General features: G+C 35.8%; 1 protein-coding gene across 2 annotated transcripts in view; it reads left to right on the top strand.

Moving 5' to 3' along the window:
* The first annotated feature begins 13,678 nt into the window (after window positions 1-13,678).
* The window catches only part of LOC121422105 (DENN domain-containing protein 2B-like), a 49,422-nt gene continuing 40,759 nt past the window's right edge, over window positions 13,679-22,341 (top strand). Inside the window, exons 1-2 of one of the 2 annotated variants that reach the window (XM_041616929.1) lie at window positions 13,679-14,682; window positions 18,487-18,598. In XM_041616929.1, coding sequence (XP_041472863.1) covers window positions 14,611-14,682; window positions 18,487-18,598 — 184 coding nt within the window. In that variant the 5' untranslated portion in view covers window positions 13,679-14,610. The remainder of the gene's footprint in view (window positions 14,683-18,486; window positions 18,599-22,341) is intronic. The other variant, XM_041616928.1, reaches the window with a different exon arrangement.

Here is a 22,341-nt window from a genome sequence, read left to right as displayed (position 1 = left end):
CTAATATGAATTTCTATTGATCGGATGACATGTTTAAACCTAGATTTCATAGATTTCATCTTGAATTTGAAGCTTTGCCTCTTTCTCAATGACATCATAAGTTTTGATTGTGTTCTTGAGTGTTAAGAGTGGATTTTTTCCTCCCAAGAAAACTCTTGCGTCGATACTTAGCTGGCTGGATAACATGATCATTCTTAAGACTAAACTTCTGCAAGTCACACTCTTCTGTTGATATAGCAACGGGCAAACAGGATCATTCTTCAGAGTGAACTTCACTTCACAGTATTTCTTGTATTGCTCCAAGCATTTGGACAAGAGGATCTGATATTAACATTGTCACATCGTTTTGATAAAATCTTTTGAAGTGAACCATCAGGAAATGTTTGGAGAAAGTGAAGAATCCCTATTCTGTTACTGATATATAACCTTTGCCTGTGGAAATCAAATTAGCTTTTCAAATGTCACATTATTCACATCATAATGGATTGATTAAGTCTTTGCGGATGACGAATCTTGTTCAGAAATAACGGTGGAAATATGTTGCCTGTTTAAACGTCATTTCATTCACATTAAAGATACTTGTGTGTTGACTTTTGGCAATTATTCCCACACAGCCAAGCTGTGAGACGGATATCAGAGGAATACCTATACCTAAAACAGGTTTTTATATTCTTAGTTTTATTTGCTGCTAAGACACCTGCCAAGATGTTGCTTGCGATGCCGCAATATCAGCATCGTTCTCGTATGCCTGATATCATCACGTCAACGGAGTATCAGCTTCGCCCTAGAAAGGTATATTTATCAACTTTTTTTTTCTTTTGAAATTTTTTTGACTCTCAGGTAGGGGGATGGGTGATTTGAGGTCATTTAACTGTGTAAATGAATAGATGAAAAATGGTGTAGTTGCAAATTCCAGACTTTCCCTTTTTTCCTTTTTGACTTCTCACATTAAAGGGATGGTCCGGGCTGAAAATATTTATATCTTAAGACATAGAGTAGAATTCACTGAGCAAAATGCTGAAAATTTCATCAAAATCGGATCCCAAATGATAAAGTTATTGAAGTTTAAAGTTTAGCATATTCACTTTCCGTTTTCTTATGTTATTACATGAAATCATAATTTTTTTCATTATTTCATACTTGTGTGAATAATATGTCTCCCTTATAATGAAATAAGTTTCCGCAATTAATATCTAATGCACTAAATCAGTTGTCAATCCATTTATTCTAGTTCTTGGAGGAAAAAATTTGAATAAACCTAATTTCATATAATAAAATACAAAAGATCAAGTGGGGATGTGACATCATCAGCCCACCCAATGAATATTCATGATGACTGTTTTCACAAAATATTGCTAAACTTTGAAATTCAATAACTTTGTTATTTGTTATCCGGTTTTGATAAAATTCTCGGCATTTTCCTCAGTGAATTCTCTATTTATTAAGCTATAAATACTTTCGGCCCGGACCACCCATTTAATTCTTTCTTTTTATTTCATTTTATTTGAAATACCATAAGGGGTGATAATTGACCCTTTCCATCCCATTGGGTTTTCATTCTGTTGACATTGAAAGAAATGATTTGATAGCAATATCCTGTCATTGATATCACCCAGGCAGGGCTTAAATGTAGCTAAATTACCCTTCAAAGTTCCCATCTTAATCCCCTGTGACTGTGAGGGATTAATCAACGAGTCTCCGAGACCCACCATGCGCAAAAAAATGAAATTTACACAACCAGCGTCATATTAAAACCAAATGATAGGAACATACACTACAAATTTCTGTTAGATGTATGTTTTACTTTCCTGCCTAGGTAGTGAAGAAATGAAGTAGACAAATTATGTTTTTTTTAATTGAGTTTGTTAGTACATTGTTTTTTTTAATGAAGTACTTTGATGAGTTTCAGAGATGTACATTAGATTGCAACTGAAGTATTTTCAAATTTTGCTTTTGATATGCACAGTATGCATTTGTTCTATTGTGCGAAAGTGTAATGAATGTTTAGGTAAAATAGTCCACAGAGCAGCACACTTCTACCACAGGTAGCACACAGTGCGACACACTTCTAGCATAGACCATGCAAAGCGCGACACACTTCTACCTAAGATAGAACACAATGTAACACACTTCTACCACAGATAGCACACAGTTCAACACACTTCTAGCATAGACCATGCCAAGCGCGACACACTTCTACCTAAAATAGAACACAATGCAACACACTGCTACCACAGTTAGCACACAGTGCGACACACTTCTACCACAGATAGTGCATAGTGCAAGATACGACTACCAAAAATATTAACACAGTGCAATTCACTCTAACTTTGTGTATACTCCAGATGTACCTCAGTATACTCCATGATAATGTTTGTGGTAACTCAAAAGATCAAAGCTGTACACTTGAGATATCAGTGGAATAAAGAACACCATCTCCTGTTATATTGGAAAATCTACAATTAATCACATGATTCACCTTTATACATGTAGATCCTCAGATAGCAACGTATGGAATAGTATTTGTAATATAATCTGCAGGTCTCATGGCTGAAGATGGGAAGTAGATAAAATATGTATTACTTCAAAACATCCTGGTCATACGTATCAAATGTAGATATTTTTATGTTGTGTTTTCAACTGAATTGTGTAATTCCTGTTGGTTTTGAGCAGGGAACATCTGGTTCTAATAGGAAATGTGTTAGGGAAATACATGTATGACAACACAAAAAGCTTCGATGATAGGTCTTTAAAAAAAAAGATGGTATCTAAGGAGGCATGGGTGCGACGTCAATTCAACGTCTTTAACTGACGTCATTATAATCATATTTCTGGTTTATTAGATTAAAATGTAACAACAAATTTTTCTTACAAAAATACATACACATTAGCTTAACCTGTTGATCCGGGCCAACTTAGCATATCGGGTCTGGTCAGTCAAAATGGCTCTGTGAATGAAGCCTTTCGAGCATTTCTCTGTGGAATTGTCTTTACATTATTCCATTCATGATGAACTTTTCAAATGGTGCATTTTGCCTTTGCAATAGAAGCAAACAAAAAATTCACCCTTACAGGCTTGCACTGCCATGTCAAAAGGCTGTCACATTTGGACATTTTTTACCAGTGTATACCAAGGTACATATAATTAGCAGGCCTTGTTGTCATTTAATCCCTTTTCCTGATATAACACATTTTATTCTTAATATCAAGAATGTCTCTTGTCAATGGCACAAAATACTAAGAATTCTGAATCTGTTATATCAAAATATAATTTTGGTTTTAACAAAATGCAATTCTGAATATGAAAAAAATGATTAAATGAGAAAATAGCTTGCCATATATACACTGGATAAAACCTACATGTGTGACTGACAGCCCCATCAGCAATAACATTCCAGGGCCCCATTGTATAAAAATTACCATTATGGTAACTTTACCATCCAATGGTAATTACCATGACAACAATGCTCATCAGCCAATCAAAATCAAGTATTCCATTGAAGATACCATTGGCTGGCAGACTATAATGGTAATTTTAATGCAACGGCCTCCAGAGGACCCATGTCAAGCAGTTGTATCTTGGAATAACCTGGTTTACTTAATTAGGTTACCAAGCTCAGGAGAAGGAAGAGGCCTGACCATGCTTCAGTGATATGTTTGGAAAGTTTCTTCTCTGCTCGGTAATTGCATTAGACCAAGGGAAAGAGGGAGTTTATCTACCTAAACAAACTTAATATTTTTGATTAATTAATAATGCAAACCCTCAATATTTTGAGTTAAATTTTGAACTTTTTGATGTAAATAATTTGATTTTTTGAAATACATTTATTTGTAAGATCCATGTCAAATCTGGAGTTCAATTGGTTACTTACAACAGCCAATATTGATTTACTTAGAATTGTGTGATTTGGAATGCATTGTACTGTTTTGCATCTTCACTGGATTAAAAATTTGATTATCTGATCAAAATATGTGTACATGTCAGTTTAACCTGTCGACATGTGCATTCTTCAATTCCAATATATTTTGTATAGGGCCCTCTCTATTCAGTAGGCAATGGGTTAAATGACTACTTATAACAATAATATCAGGTTCTTGCAAAGAAATGTCAAATCCTGTAAGACTTTATCACTTAGTTCTGCACAATTATATTCCTTTTCCTTTTGGTATTACCATTGTGTTTAGGCATAGTATCATGTTAGATTCCATATATTTTCACTTATAAGATGTCACTGGCGAGTGTTGGTCAAGGTCTAATGATGTCCTTGCAGGGTTAGAATGAAGTACCTAACGAGTTCTAACAAAGTCCAGAGACTTAACCTTTAAAGGAGAAATATATTGATTATGAATGTGGTCTTATTATATATCAATGGAAAGGTAATGATGTGGGGATCATCAGTGGGTCATTCAAAAATACCGAAAATAATACAAAAAGGTGAAAATCGCCGATTAAAAAACGCTAAAATGCCCCTCCGAAATATGCCTCGCATCGGTCTCTGAATTGACTGGAATTTGATGACGTCACTGTCTGTACGAGAGGCGTGATTGGCTCTCCCACGTGAAGCTCCACTTGCATGCAAAACCTGTTGCGTGGGTATGTTTTCTCCACACTGTCACTGAATACTTCTATCACGTACGAAATGAAAGAAAACCCAGAATTTTATCTAGATTTGGATTTTCAAATTGATGATTTTAAAGATGAAGAGAATGATGATGAAGTGAACAACACAGTGACGTAGTTGGAGGTAAATTGGGGAAACTATGCCGATGATGATGATGAAAATTCAACTTGCCTGACGATCACAAGTCATGTACATGCCGATTCGCTACCAACTCATGCAGCTGCTGCTACAAGTGCTAGCTACACCGCGCGGGCCAAATTAAATCCATGAAAATGAATAACCACATCCAGACAGAGTCTATCATAAGAAGGAAAATAATGATATAACTGTACTTACAAACAAGTGAATAATCCGAACCTGAAGGCAAATCAACTCAACGAATAGCAGCAGACGATATGGCATATGCACTGACGATAAACTTCATGTGGCTGGGATAGATTGTCACTCGTTCTGTTAGATGTAATTTGTAACTCATTAATTTGACAAAATTACGAAACTCGGGGAATTATTTATATATATAAAAATATAGTAACATCTCTTATTATTTTTTGTATTACGATAAAACCTGTTTTGAAGGAAAACGTTGAGGTAAACTAAAATTACATGTGAAAGATCATCTCCCAACATGCGTAGCTTGTATGTCATTGCAAACAAACCATCTCAAACATGCACGTGTATTCCTTCCTTGCTCGCCTTGCTGATTGAGAGCTGTGCAACACGTGCATAGATCTATTCTCTCAGTCTCGGCCAAGGCGAGCAAACACGGCTTGTGTTGTTGTGATGGTTTGTTTACGATCACATAATGCTACGCATGATGGGATGATCTTTTACATCTAATTTTAATTTACCTCAACGTTTTCCTTCAAAACAGGTTTTATCGTAATTCAAAAAATGATAAGAGATGTTACTATATTTTTATATAGATAAATAATTCCCCGAGTTTTGTAATTTTGTCAAATTAATGAGATAAAAGTTACATCTAACAGAACGAGTGACAATCTATCCCAGCCACATGAAGTTTATCGTCAGTGCATATGCCATATCGTCTGCTACTATTCGTTGAGTTGATTTGCCTTCAGGTTCGGATTATTCACTTGTTTGTAAGTACAGTTATATCATTATTTTCCTTCTTATGATAGACTCTGTCTGGATGTGGTTATTCATGTTCAGCATGAATTCAATTTGGCCCGCGCGGTGTAGCTAGCACTTCCAGCAGCATGAATTGGTAGCGAATCGGCATGTACATGACTTCACTTGTGATCGTGTTGCAAGTTGAATTTTCATCATCATCATCGGCGTATTAATTCCCCCAATTTACCTCCAACTACGTCACTGTGTTGTTCACTTCATCATCATTCTCTTCATCTCAAAATCATCAATTTGAAAATCCAAATCTAGATAAAATTCTGGGTTTTCTTTCATTTCGGGATCGAAGTATTCAGTGACAATGTGGAGAAAATGTACCCTTGCAACAGGGTTTGAAGCATTCAGAGAGAGAACTTTAAACTATCAATTAACTGAGTTTCATCGGTCTCCATGATAAATGATGTACACCATTGTGTTCTCCTTATTTTCTCCTTTATTGTGATATATGATTCTCCATTTTTACGATTTTCAATATATTTCTACTTTAAACATCATGGGTTTTCACACAGGATGTTTTCCAAACCTACATGTTTATATTATGCTAGGATGCTACGTCTTTCATACGCTTCTCCCCGTTTGGACAGGGATTTGTGTCTTAATTCTCCAGAAAGCTAGTCATAATCATCCGAATCACGTAGAAGTCACGAAGTGAATGTGATGCTTTGGTTAAATCCTAGATCAATAAGACTGCAACTGAATGCTAGGCAGCTGAGCCACTCTTCCTTAAATCCCCTAAGGAGATATCAGTAATCCCAATTGCCCTCAGAGTAGATATGATATCATCTGATTCTTTGGAATGCGACCAAGGAAGTAATGTGCCTCCAGAGGATAACCTTGGAGTCACATGGAAGGAGCTTAGGTCTTCCATGCCCTTCTCTCCATGTTGACAGGGATTTGTGTAAGATTTCCATTTACATCTGTAATAAGCTATTGAAATCATAGCATCTGATAGGCCTAGAGTGAATTTATCAATGAAAATGGATGATCATGAAGGAATGCTACATCTTCCATGCACTTCTCTTAATTCAGACAGGGATTTGTGAATCATTTTACACTTACAACACCTTTATTGAAATCCTTGTGTCTTATTGGTCATGAGTGAGTTAATCCATGAAAACTTGATATTCATTTAGTCATATCATATACTTCATTCACACAGGGATTTGTGTAAGATATTCATTTAATACCAGTGTTAAAGGCTATTTATGATTTTAATTTACAACTGTTAGCTATCAAAATGTTAACATGTGATTGGACATGCATTAATCATTGAAAACTGGATATTTTCATTGGAAACTCGTATCTTCAATGCACTTCTCTCAATTCAGACAGGGATTTGTGTGTGATGTTCACTGACAACTGAACAAAAAGCTATTGAAATCATAACATCTGATTAGCCGTGAGAGAGAATTAATCAATGAAAAGTGGATATAATTCTTCCATGCCCTTCTCTTCATTCAGACAGGGATTTGTGTATGGTTTTTCACTTACATCTCTTATAATCTATTGAAATTTAGCATCTTAATGCCAAAGAGAGAATTAATGATTGAAAACTGTGATTTCAGTGTGATTTTCCACTTACATCTGTTCTATTAAGTTATTGAAATCTTAGCATCTGATTAGGCAAGAGTGAATTAATTAGTAAATACTGGATATTCATGGAGTCACATCACATGGAGGATGGATATACATCTTCCATGCTCTTCCCTCCATTGAGACAGGGAATTGTGTATGGTTTTCACTTACATCTCTTATATCATCCATTGAAATCTAGCATCTTAATGCCAGAGAGATAATTAATCAATGAAAACTGGCTATTCATTAATTATCATTACATCTTCCATGTTCTTCTCTCTATTTAGACAGGGATTTGTGTAGGCCTAGATTTGTGTATGATTTTTCACTTACAACTGTTGTAAGATTGAAATCCTTGCATCAGATTAGCCGAGAGAGAAGTAATTAATATATACTGGAGTGGATATTCATAACTCACCAGGAGGAACGTTCTCTTCCGTGCCCTACTCTCCATTTGGAGAGGGATTTTGTTTGATTTTCATTTACTGTGTAATATACGCTATTGAAATCTTTGCATCATTCTGCTTGACATGTTTCTGCTGTTCTTTCTAAAATATTTTAATCATTTTTTTTTTAAATTGAAGGGTCACTCTTTGTGGAGGTGCGGTGGTCAAGTGGTCTAACGCACTTAATAGACACATGGGAATATGAGGTTCAATCCCCGCCACAATACCTATGCCCTTAACCAAGGCATTTATACAACGATTCTGTTTCATCCTGCATTGAAATAAATGAAAATGCCAAGGTCATTTTCGGTAACAATTAGTGCACAGTTTGTTGAAGAAGAAATAGATTGTTTTCAGTTTGATGCATGGGGAAGCCCACTCACATCAAAGGTAGTCATGCTGTATATAGCCAGCCTCCAATCTTCCGTTCAGGATGATGATTACATAACAATTTGTGCTTGTGACCACACAAATTAATTGTACCTCATTTAGCCCAAATCCATATATCTCTAATATCTAATTTTAACTGACACAAAAACAACAGCATCCTATTCAGGAAAAGAAATGGCCCATTTGGGTGACTTGATGCATATTAACTTCTGGATTGTTTGACTCTGATGATTCATGCATTGTGGTTTCATTGTTGAGAACAAACGTTTAAAATTTCTTGTGCTGTCAACACTGCTTTCTATTTATGACCCTGAAAATTCTTAAGCGTATGTATTAGATTTCAAGAATAAAAGATACACAGACATGCCAATCGTTCCCTTTTTAGACTATTGTTCCTCTTTTTTTGCTATGAATACACCAATACTTTTTTTGTATGATTTGTTACTTTCTTTTAAATTAAATTAAATTTTCCGATCATGGAGTATGTATTATACACTACCAACGGGATTCGCACTTGTATGTACATTGATGATGCGGAAAGGTTGAGAGATTTTTAAGAAAATTTAAAGAAAAATTCGCGAAGAATTATCAAACTATGTGATCTGTATCTGCTGGAAATGTACATTTTTGGCTTTTCTTTGTATTTTTCTGATACAGGGACACTTAACACGGAATAAAGTTTTTATTCTGATATGAAGAGTTTAGTTGCAAAAGGGTTAGGTCCACTCCAAGAATTATTAATTATCCCATATTGCAATATTCTTATGCAAAATTGAATTTTCATGATACCCTACCATGAAAACATAAAATTGGGCATAAGAGAAATCTACCTGGTTTGTATTTTCAAAATATTCTTTTCCAAAAACATTCTATGTGGACCTAACCCCTTTGCAACTAAACTGAAATGGACCGAACCCCTTTTGAAAAAAAAGTAATGTTCTTTGCCATTTTACATGTAGTTCACTTTTTAATAGGAAATTCAACTTTTCTTTGGTATCATCTGATAGAGCTACTAAAAATCTATACATTGAGACATAAAAATCAAATTTGATGAAAAATGGACCTAACCCCTTTTGCAAGTGAGATCTTCATATTTTATTGTAAATCAACATATTCGGTGACAAGACATGTGCTCCGGCCACAGTTACTCCTGGCTTTATTTCGTCCAAGTTGTAGGGTAAGCGTTTGGGTTGCAATAGGGTTTTATGTTAGGTTTAGGGTAAGCATAGGATATAGTGTTGAATCCAAGGTTGAAGTTGGTCATTCCATTAATGTGTGGAATTTGCTGCACATGGAGCAATGAGCAAATGTCATAGAACAACAATATTCATTCACGCAGCAGCGCAAAGAATGTTTGAATCATGATTTAAAACTCTATTAAACATACACCTTTTCTGTCTGTGTGTGAATGGGTCTATCATTCGGTGCAAATCTTGCAGTGCTTATATCAGAAGCAATATGATACACTTGAGTGTCTGGCATATCATTGAAACATTGTAAACAAATATAATCTAATTAACATTGGAGTGATATACATCAAGGACTGTCAGTTCATGTTCTTTCAACTCAGTGTCACATGGATTTAAAAATGTTATTGAAGTTTCGGTTATGAAATGGTTGCTGAGAATAAAATGCAATGAGAATTGTTATAATTTTTTGTAATACAGTGATAAATCTGTCGAAAATTAGAACCAACCTATCCAAAATGAAAAAAATATTTTAGCTCAAAATGTTATTTTTTGCAAATGCAATAGTAGGAGTATGAATTGAATTTATTCAATTCATTTGTAAAACAGGATATGTAATGTTTATTTGTAAAAGTGAAAATGAAAATCAAATGAATGCCACTCACTTTGTTAAAACCCAAATGGGGGATTACCCTAATGGACCATTATAAAGCTCGAGAGAAAGAGCAGAATAGAATAGATTATACCTGGCGATTTTTGTAAAAAAAAATTAAATTGCTCTCTCTATAGTTTAAGTAAAACAAACCTAAATTTATAATCCTCTTCTGGTCTTTAGTCTCTGCCATAAGGAAATGATTTAGTGGCTATTAAAATAGAACAATGAATTTAGTTTACTTGAACAAAAATATGGAAGTTTAACATGTCTGACATGATTTGGCTTTCCTGTATCATATCAGATATTTGTTAACATCCTGCTATCACCAGCTTTTCCTCAATTATCTTTGGAAGAGTGCTGTCCCAGTAATTTTTTCCCAAATCCTCGAATTTTAGTGCCAAAAATAAACCTGGCAACCACTTTCAGTAACCTGATAACTTTTTCAAATTACACGAATACTACAAATTTGGTGATATATAGGTCAAATTAATATCAACTGGTAAATCAGAAGAACTTGACTGTCCTTTTTCGGTCCTGTAATTCCCTAAATCCAATTTTCTTATGAAACTGGCTTATTCGTGATGCTGCCAGACCACAGTGGTAATATGGGCTGTAACAGAAACTACAACAGAGTCAACTACACAGTCCCATGTCAACCAAAGATACTGTATTCCCCACGTGTTAAAGTGAAAGTACATTTGTGGGGAAGTTATACTTATTTTTGTTAGCTTTCTACATCTTTGTACTATACTCTTTGTTATTCAGAATAATTATGAGAGCAGGGAATCCCCCTGACTTGAGTACACTGCAAACGATTGCTTTTCATTTAATTTTCAATAATTCCCTAATATGCCTACAAAACAAGCTGAAATGTTTGGGTTAAATATCTATTTTTGTAATCATTTTTTCATTCAGTATTATTTAAACAGGGTAGCCCTGTCAGTAGTCAAATACTGTTGTACTTGGGGGGGCCCTGTATAATATATAAAAGAAAACAAAACAAAATAAAACTACAATACAAATGGAAAATACAATTCCTAAACATAAACAGATTGAAATTTTAGGTGTACAGCATCTTCAGTAATAACAGAAATTTTATATAAAATTAGGTGGTTTCAAACCGCCTCGATCACAAGAATCACCGTTAAATTACGAGAACTTTTTAAGGCTAAAAAATACCTGTTAATTATTCCTGCATTCACACCACCCCGAAACACATCCTTCGGGATAAGTTCCCGAAGTTGCGAGCATGCGCAGTGTGGTCCGATAAGCAGGTAAGGCGGGAGATTCAAAATCAAAGCCCAGCAGCCACCCACGCCGCCCCCAACGACACGCTGGGATAGAAGTTCCCGTAATTTGCTTTCACATTGCCAAAATACCTACGACCTTGGAAAAATCCCCACGAAAGAAAATACCCGCTAAATAGTAGGTACTTGGCAAAATTACAAGAACTTTCACATGGATTTTTCCAAGGTCGCTGGTATTTTGGTAATGTGAAAGCAATTTACGGGAACTTTTAGCCCAGCGTGTCGTTGGGCGTCGGCGCCGTGGGTAGCTGCTGGGCTAGTGATTTTGAATCGCCTTGCCTGCTTATCAGACCATACTGCGCATGCTCATAACTTCAGGAACTTATCCCGATGTTTCGGGGCGGTGTGAATGCAGGAATAATTAATGGGTAATTTTAGCCTTTAAAAAGTTCTCGTAATTTAACGGTTTGAAACCACCTATTTAGTACCTAGTGTGGCACCACAGAGGGCAGGAGGTAGACAAGACAACCACCACTGATTTTTTTTTATATTGAAAAAAGGGGAAAAGAAGATAGAAAAGGAGAAAAGGAAGACAAACGGAAAGACAGTTAAAAAAAAGAGGTCTGGGCCTTTAACTCTACACACGGTAAAAAAACTGTTTAAAAATTGTATGCAACACTGTAGGAACCTTACAGTAGTTGCTAAACAGTTTTCAACAAGTGTTTAAGATTTTAAACAAATTAACTTTTTGTTGTATAATTCTCAACAAACTAAGCTTGGTTGTTAAACAATGACTGTATAGGTTTAATATAGTAAACAGTGTTGTACGAATTTGTAAACAGTGTTTTAATTGTGTAATACCTCAATAAATTTGATTGAGGAAAAACACGACCTCACCTTGTGGTTGACCTGCTCCCCCCTTTGCGCCCACCCTCACCCCATCAGAATATCTTGGTGGCACTCGTGTAACGTTATTTGGAAGATGGAAACGTGGAAACATTTTATGAGGTATCAAATTCTATCAATGATAAAAGTCATGACCAGGCCTTAACTTTCCCTTTAAATATTCAAAATGTCTCTAATCAATAGCACGCATTAAACCTAGAAAGACTATTAATAACATATCCCTTAACTCCAGTAGGGGCTCAAGTTATAGGTTCACCCGGTCACGAGACTCTCTCTGCATCCGATGGGGGAAAAGTGCACAAGCGAGACGTTAGCAACCATTAATTGCGTTCTTCTCGTTAATCATTTCCTGTTTCGAGGTAACATTCATGTAGTGCTGCCTTATGCAGGTTACCTCTCTGCCTTCTTCTCTCGCCCACCTACACGTACCTCGGATCCCGTCCAGTGTTTGCCATTTTAATTTATTTTCTAATTATAGTGCAGATATTTAACTGGGATTCTACAAATTGTGGCTGCTAGCTGATTACTTCTCGGTATTATGTAGCAGTTTTATCATTACCTCTCTCCAGGATATTATACACTTTGTCGTCACATCCCTGTAGCAAATCTAGGAATAGCTTGATGCTTTTGGTGATATGATTCATATGACTGTCGTGAATCCCTTTATGAAATCTGCTACCCATCTTGAACTAGACTTGAGAAAAAAATCTGATCAAGTCATTGAGGAATCTGGGACGTTAGCTGTTACATTGTTATTCTTTCAATCATTTAACTGTTGTCTCTGAATGCTAATAGACCTACTCTGCATCAAGAGAAAGGTCTTAATTGACTGAACAAAATAAAGTTTCACATCCCAATAAGGCTTTATTTCTGCTTCAGATATCTACCTAATCTTAACTATCAAATACTCCATATGTTTTTAGGATCTCAAGGCCTGTTCATCCATGTTCGACCAATCTTGGACCCGCATTGTCATCTCTGTTAATAGATCATACTGGATAAACATTTAAGAGTTTATTAACCCTTGTTCTGCATGAACTAAGTTGTTAATTTGTAAAAATCTGCTGGAATTTAGAAATTTATCTCAAAGTCTATTGCTTTAAATTGATCAATGTCCTCACCAACTTCGGCCAATGATTATGTTTATCGTAGCCTGGCCAGTAAATGATTCTCCAAGTATTGACACATTCAAGACATCGCCCTAACCGACACTGCTAAGGGTCAGACAGTTATTGAAACTGACAAGTGACGTTGGCCTCATCAGGAACTCAATCCCTAATCCCCCAACATTGAACTGTTTCCAACATCATCCTCAAGTCCGCATCTAGTTAGCTTAACCCGATGACTCCAAAATTCTCCTAATCCAGTAGGCTTAGCACAGGAACTACCAGGCTGGCATATATGCAATTGGCTGAAGAGCAATATTAGGACTTTCTCAAGGAGAAATCTTCAAGGAGAGGGATGAATTTGCACCAAAGACATTGACCTGGTCCCATATTTTAGCCTCTTACTTCCTATTCTACTGAAAGATACCCCAAACGTTAATGAGTTGTGCTCAATTGGCCTTAGAACGAGGAGGAAACAACTAATTTTCATGAGTGCGGGAGGGTATCGGCAGCTATTTATGATCATTACAGAGCATCGGTAGATTAGTTTCCACTGCTGCCCTCCTGTGTATTGTTCCTATATAGAATGGGTATTCAGTGCGTGACAGCAACCATGGTGCCTTCATAGCTCATATCATTAGTAGAAGGAATATTTCAACTGGGTAGCAACGATAGACCCTGAGAAGTTCTCTCTGGTATGACTTGCAGTATGATATCTCAAGGATCATGTACAAGAATATCATCAGTGCAGTGCCTGTCATAGAATATTAACTCTTTACGTTGCCAATACCCTTGGATTGGATTGTACAATACATACTGGTATGGAAGAACTGATTGTTTTGTTTTTACAGGCAGCTGCGTCCTTACTCATATTCTCAGGGATTTGTTTTGTGGTATACTGATTCACTCTTAGCTGACATCGCAGAGTGAACACCAAGGATTTTTAGAAACACGTCTATTCAAGTCGTCTACTAGAAATAAACTGTTCAACCAGTTTAAGGTTCTTGATGTGGTTGGCTACTGTCTGACCTTTATCAAGAGATTGCTTCCCGATTCGCATGACTAACCACTGTCAGGCAATATTTAAATTTGATTTTCTGCGATCGATATTCGGACAACGTGCCTTATAACTTTGAGCTGTGTCATCTTTCCTGTTATAGCATACACCATGCCCTTTGGGTCCCTTTTCAGTTAATTTGAACTGCTGAAAGCGAAAGGGATCTGTCTGTAATGCTTGGAGTTTAGCGCAGTCCGGGTCCGAAACGTGACAGGATAAAGCTGTTCGACTGCCAGGGACTTAAAGGGATTAGTCAGCAGATAATCTAATCCAATGCCTGTGAGCGGATTTATCACAACGACATCTAACATGGTGTCTCGCCATGAACATGGTACCTCAACATTGGTATGTGATTCGGGATATTGGATTAAATCATTTAACCTCATTTTTATGGCTGTCTGGAAGGTGGATTTAAAGATTGCGAATGTTATCTGCCACTGTTTCTGTATGTATTCTAGATACAGAAATCAGTATTTCATATCTCAAGTTACTCACGTCTTATAAGACAGATATCCATATAGACTTATGATAGGTTTAACCCGGTGGAGACTGAGTTAGCATACATGTATATGATGGCTAGGGTCTATGGAAACAATACGATGTAATGAAATCATTCAGGGTTAAATGATTCTAAAAACTTTTGAGAGTCTGAACATCCTTCTATTAGGTTTCATGGAAAAGACTAGACATGAAATGATGTGTTTAATGTACAATTCAATGCTAATGGTTTGTTTAAAATATGGTCAACTGTGGTGGCATTCCAATTATTTTGATATACTCTCTTTAGAAGTTGATGTTTAACTACATGGATGAATGCCACTTTCAGTGAAGTTTAAGTTACAAAATAGAATTTGTATATTGTTCAGTTTACCTTGATTTTGCCTTTATGTACATTTCTTTTTATAAATCTATAAAACATGTTAATGTCATTTTCTATAACCGGAAATGTACATTCTGTTCTTGAGAAACCCTTCATTTTCATTTCCTTCCTGCATATTTTTATTTCATCAATAAAGCAATATCAAACTCATTTAATCACACTCCTTGATATTAGAATATGGAACCTCCATTACAACCTTGCGCAAATTTATCATTGTACTTTAACATTTTTGATAAACAAAGAGAAAGATTACCTCCATCTATATTGCACATTATATTTCTTGACAGCAGTGTACTAGTAGCTCATGACTCATCATTCCATTTTGAAGCAAGTGATAATTTGACCATCAATTTCCTGATTTTTTATTGGCGAATGTTTCATGAAACAAATAATCGGTGATTTTCACTGGCAACTGTTAAGCCACTGAAACCCTGGTACCTAATTGGTTTAGAGCACATAGGTCTCTGAAAATGGAATGTTTGGCTTCAGAAAATACTCCTTACAATTGTCATTACATGTACCAAATGCCATCAAATATTAATGATATTTGGATTTTTTTTATTTGGATTTTTTTCCTTTTCACCTTTCACTTTGCAAATATTACCGTGTTTACACAGTGACACGGCTCGGGGGTTCGACACGCGAGCCGTGCTCAACACGGCAATTTTATGCTGTGTAAACGCGATCAGTGTGATCCGCGAGCCGTGTCGAACACGGCTTTTTTCGATCCGCCAAAATCGTAGGTTTCAACCCGCGAGCCGAGTCAGACTCTGCAATTTTTTCGTGTGTAAACAGAAAGCCGTGTCGAACTCTCTTGACCTAGGTCACTGCGCGCGCTTTCACTTTTGGCATTGTTGTTGTTCGCACGGACAAGATTTGATTCCGGCGGTGAATTTCCCGCGTTTAATTTGCGACGTCATAATTCTTCTTCCGTTCGAGATCCGCGAGCCGTGTTGAACTCGCCTTTTTATATGTACGTATGAACACGATCTCTGATCCCTTCTTCGCAGTGTTCAACCCGGCTCGCGGATTCAACACGCGAGCCGAGTCAATGTGTAAACACGGTATATGTGGGACCTACATGAACATTCCTTTCACAGCCATGTGATGTTTGATAAAAGTGGTAATAACAATGATTGACATTTACCATGCCTCTTTTATTGATACTCTAATATATTTTAGTTGGGAGGGGGGGGCACTAAACCATATTGTTGCATACTTGTATAACCAGAGAATGTGTGCAAGGGTAGTTTTTGCTGGTTGAGACACGAATATCGAAAAGAAAAGTGAGGAAAAATGGTTTTCTTCTATAAATCAAATAAAAAATCTCAGTAAAAGTGGTGTATTTTTTATTTTCTAACATTGTGTTTAGGGTGGCAGTCTTTTCAAATGATACATGTATGTATGCATATATGTAGGGGAGATCAGGGTTAGTTGGAACACGGGGTAAGTTGAAACATTGTGATTTTATTTAACGCCTGTTAAATAAATGTATGCAATACTGCCCTCAATTTATTGCTATTAATAATACAACCACGCGTTCCAACTAACCCCTTTCTCCCCTACTGCAGGAAGCCCTTTTTGTCTCACCTGCGAAGCAAAGTGAGACTATAGGCGCCGCTTTTCCGACGGCGACGGCGGCGGCGGCGGCGTCAACATCAAATCTTAACCTGAGGTTAAGTTTTTGAAATGATGTCATAACTTAGAAAGTATATGGACCTAGTTAATAAAACTTGGCCATAAGGTTAATCAAGTATTACTGAACATCCTATTAGAGTTTCATGTCACATGACCAAGGTCAAAGGTCATTTAGGGTCAATGAACTTAGACCATGTTGGAGGAATCAACATCGAAATCTTAACCTGAGGTTAAGTTTTTGAAATGTCATCATAACTTAGAAAATATATGGACCTAGTTCATGAAACTTGGACATAAGGTTAATCAAGTATCACTGAACATCCTGCATGAGTTTCACGTCACATGACCAAGGTCAAAGGTCATTTAGGGTCAATGAACTTTGGCCGAATTGGGGATATCTGTTGAATTCCCATCATAACTTTGAAAGTTTATGGATCTGATTCATGAAACTTGGACATAATAGTAATCAAGCATCACTGAATATTTTGTGCAAGTTTCAGGTCTCATGATTAAGGTCAAAGGTCATTTTGGGTCAATGAACTTTGGCCGAATCGGGAGTATCTGTTGAATTACCATCATAACTTTGAAAGTTTATTGGTCTAGTTCATTAAACTTGGACATTAGAGTAATCAAGTATCACTGAACATCCTGTGCGCGTTTCAGGTCACATGACCAAGGTCAAAGGTCAATGAACTTTGGCCGAATTGGGTGTATCTGTTGAATTACCATCATAACTTTGAAAGTTTATGGATCTGATTCATGAAACTTGTACATAAGAGTAATCAAGTATCACTGAACATCCTGTTCGAGTTTCAGGTCACATGATCAAGGTCAAAGGTCATGTAAGGTCAATGAACTTTGGCCATGTTGGGGTTTTTCGTTGAATAACCATCATATCTCTGTAAGTTTATTGGTCTAGTTCATAAAAAAGGGAAATAAGAGTAACCATGTATCACTGAACATCTTGTGCGAGTTAGAGTAGTATTCAAAGTGAGCACTGCTGCTATATTGAACCGCGTGATGCAGGTGAGACGGCCAGAGGCATTCCACTTGTTTCTTTTTAATTTTACTGGTTGTTTTAAAAGTCATAAAAGATTTGCAATGTTTGAGCAATTGGCATTTAGAATGTCAAAAAATTTCTTATCACTTGGGGAAAACAGCTCCACTAATTGTAATTTGGCTGAACACAAATGCAATTTCAGGTGATGAGAAGTAGGCATTAGAACCAACACAGAGGCATTTTCTTGTATGTTTCATGAAACTGGGTTTGTTTGCAAGTATTTCAGGAAGTTATTGTTCCATCCAGGAATATCTTAAAATTTATGTTAAAAAAAACTCAACTAGACTCAGAATTAATTGGAGATTTCTTGATTTCTGTGTATAAATCGATTTTGTTACGTAATTACAGGAAAGTAGACAATAGACCATCACGTTTTTATTTAAATCAGAATTGCGTAGGAGACTAGAAATGAACAAAAACTGTACTGGTAAATCTCTGTATCATCTTCCCTATGTATTATTTGATTATGTTTAATGTATTTTGATGTAAATGTGAAATGTACATGATTAAATAAATGCTATTGAAAGAAAAAAAAATTGGAGATTTCTTCTACCCTTTTCTTTAATTTCAGATGAGACGGAAGATCAATGATGCGTTCCGCAGGAAGCATCACCACCAGAAGACGGAAGATGACAGGATATCGGTGACCTCCGAAGGAAGTGATTCCGAGGTCAATGAGCAAAGTGAGTGCACTCATGTTTTTCCCTTTGCTATGTCAGGTGTGTTATGCTATTACAATTACTTTCAGAATTTGTGTTGCAGAAGTAACAGAATCTTCATCTCCTTCAAGGGTAACTACTGTACTCTGTGAATGAGTAGGTGGAGATGGTGTCTTCCTGTGGAATGACAGCATGTGGGTTCAAATCTCACTAAGTGGATGAAGCAATGATTTCTTATTAATGGATATATTGATATTACTGTGTTTTTTACTATTACTACTACTACTACTACTACTACTACTACTACTACTACTACTACTACTACTTCTGCTACTATTACTGCTGCTGCTACTAATACTATACTACTTCTCCTTTTACCTCTTTTTAACATATTCAGTAACTATGTGATATGCATTTGCATTTTATTAAATCAATGTGAATATATGGTCATTATAAAATGTGCAATGAACCTAAAGGCTGCCGTATTTACTCTATTTTTTTTCTTTTTTATTTTTATAAAAAGTTGTAAGTGTGGTCTTTCAGTTTCATCCAGCGACATCCTGTTCAATTCTCATGAACTCAGTTAGTTAATTATAAACTATATCCTGTATGAGAAAAGGAAGTTCTGCATGGATTCTGTGATATTGTAATATGACCTTGCATTACATGTGATAATAAGTCTTCAGGTCAACAAACTTGTGATCAAATATTTGCTCGTAACTAATGACCCCCCCCCTCCTCCAATCATTTCAAGTGCATAGCGATCAATTCTAAATGGTAACTAGAGCATGTAAATTTACACATTGGAATCAAATTCAAAATAATATAACAGGAGGCATGGTAGCTCTCCTGGTAGAGTGGTATTTTTGCAATAATCGCCCTGAGTCCCAGTGCATAATTTTATCCCGGGATCATCCAGTTAGTCATCTACGAGGTGCACACAGTATAGGACAAGCTGCAAAGATATTCACATCATTTTGGGTACCCATTTAAGCACCTGGGTGGAGAGTGGGCAAAGTGTCGATTGACACCTTGCCTATACTATAACATTCTGTAATTGACACCTTGCCTATATAGGGGAGACTGGGGTTAGTTGGAACACAGGGTAACTTAAAACATTGTAATTTTCTTTAAAGCCTGTAAAATAAATTTATGCAATACTGCCCTCAATTTATTGCAATAATAATTCAACAGTGTTATGTTATTAATAGCAAAAAATTGAGGGCAGTATTGCATAAATTTATTTTACAGGCTTTAAACAAAATTACAATGTTTCAAGTTACCCCATGTTCCAACTAACCCCGGTCTCCCCTACTATAATATTCTGTAATTTAGATGGGGGCTTTCCCTGATTTCAAGCTATGGGTAACTATGGGGTCACGGGCGTGGCTCCGAGAGGGATTTGTACCCATAATCCCTGTTGCGTAGGCAACCGGTAATAATACCTTACCCCGCCTGAAATGAACTTGGACATTGTTTAATCTTGCTTTATCTTTTGAGGTTAAATGGAGATTTTGGCTTTGGAAGTTTTATCAAACTTGTTGACTATTGTTTTGTTTATGTTGCTGTTTCTTTGTTAATTTTTAATATTTTGTTTTGTCAGTATATCGTTGATAATGTGGACAGAATGGTCTGAACAAGCATTACAATGCAAACAAAAATAATAATACTGTTATCATAATAATTATCTGGCAAGTTGGATATAGCATGTCATTTTTTTTGTTTTTTCTGTAAAACAATGATTTCTCAATAAAGAATTGAGAAATCATTAAATACTGTTTTTAAGACTTATTACTGAATCAGAAGGGTTGGGGTCAATTACTTTCTTTAATTACAATTACAATTATGTTATTGAGGAAATGAATTACAATTACCAATTACTTTTGGTAGTTACAATCAGAAGTTCAATTACTTTCGAGAAAAGTCATAAATGAAACCAATTTTTTTATTCTTACATACTACCACCTATTTCAGCATGATTCTAAGTAACATAGAAACTGACAAGATGAATGTTTATGTTAAAGAGCAGGCATTCTGCCTTTTACTCACTTCATTGCTGAAGCAGTTTATATGAAAAAGGTCATGAAATCATATCGTAAATTGAATAAGTTTATTGTAAAGTAATTGAATGTAATTAAAAGGTAATTGACAGAAATTTAAGCCAATAACACTTTTTTAATTACAATTACTTTGCGTTTCAAAACTTCAAGTACAATTATTAAAAAAATGTAATTAATTACGTAATTGATCAATTACCTTGTAATTGAGCTTAATCCTGATTCTTAGTTCATATGATTACGCATTTATTGAATTAAACCAAACATATGGTGAAATTCTTAATTTTTAGATCCAAGCCTCTTTTTTAATTGTTTTCTGAATTGACCTATACATAGAAAATTTTAAATATAGATTTTTTACCGTGAATACTGATAGAATGTCTGTGAATTCAGAAAGAAATTTTGTTCATACCAAAGGCTCTCAAAATTCAATATGCATTGTGTACTTTAAAGAAAGTATCAATCTGCATATGAAAACTTGAGCCACAATTTGAGGAAAAAAATGTCCCATACTTGAAGTTATTGCCACTTTGCATTCCTGTATAAGATTATGTTTTCCTGAGTATCCAGCGACCATTTTTTTTTGTCTGACCACTAGCCTTTCTTAGGGATGTGAACCTTAATTTTGACTTCCCCAGGAAATGATGGTAAATGTGGTTTGAAAGATCCAAGAGAGTAGGTCATAAAACTCCGGGAAGAGCAGTGATCGGACCTAAATTTTGTGAATTTAGATCAAAACTTCTGAGATTATTACACAGGTTGTTGACCATTTGTAGAATGGTTCGCTTTGGCAGTTCTTTCCGAAAGCCAAACTTTGATTGATCATATTACATTTAAAGAATGAAGTGAACGTGGCAATGCTTTACATTGTATATACCACTGAAAGAAAAGATGATGATGGTGACAATGATGATGATGATGATGACAATGATGATGATGATGGTGATGATGATGATGATGATGGTGATAATGATGGTGATGATGATGATGGTGATGATGATGATGGTGATGATGATGATGGTGATGATGATGATGATGATGATGATAATAATAATGGTGGTGATGATGATGATAAATGATGATGATAGTGATAATAATTTTGATGATGATAATGATGATAAATGATGATGATGATGATAGTGATGATGATGATAAATGATGATGATGATGATGATGATGATAGTGATGATGATGATAAATGATGATGATAGTGATAATGATGGTGGTGGTGATGGTAATGAGGATGATGATGATGACCATGATAATGGGGATCATGATGATGACAGTAACAATGATGATAAATATGAATGAAGAATAAGAAGAGGAGATGATGCAGGGGGACAACAAGAATTTACACTTTAGAACCTTAAAATTTCAATCATTTGATTTTCACTGAACTCAATTTCATTCACCTTCTTGTCAACAGCCACGTTTTGGTCTAGATATGAAAAAAATAACGGTTCAAATTTATCCCCAGTCAACTTGTTTTTTCCTCTGCGAGCGGAACAGATATGGGTAATAGAGTTCTGAATCTGCACGTTGAGGAAATTGATCCAATTTCTAGGAGACTCAGAGAGCATATACTGTAGATTTTATATCTAATGTGGTTTCAAAATACCAGTTAATCTAAATTTAGTCAAAGAAGTGGGCTTTGGCAGACATAGATTCTGGGGGGGGGGGGGCAGTAGGCCTTTAGTGCCCCCTGCACCT

This window comes from Lytechinus variegatus, chromosome 9 (genome assembly GCF_018143015.1).
Source record: "Lytechinus variegatus isolate NC3 chromosome 9, Lvar_3.0, whole genome shotgun sequence".
In the NCBI taxonomy this organism is placed as follows: Eukaryota; Metazoa; Echinodermata; class Echinoidea; order Temnopleuroida; family Toxopneustidae; genus Lytechinus; species Lytechinus variegatus.
This window is presented reverse-complemented; position numbering and strand designations above follow the sequence as displayed.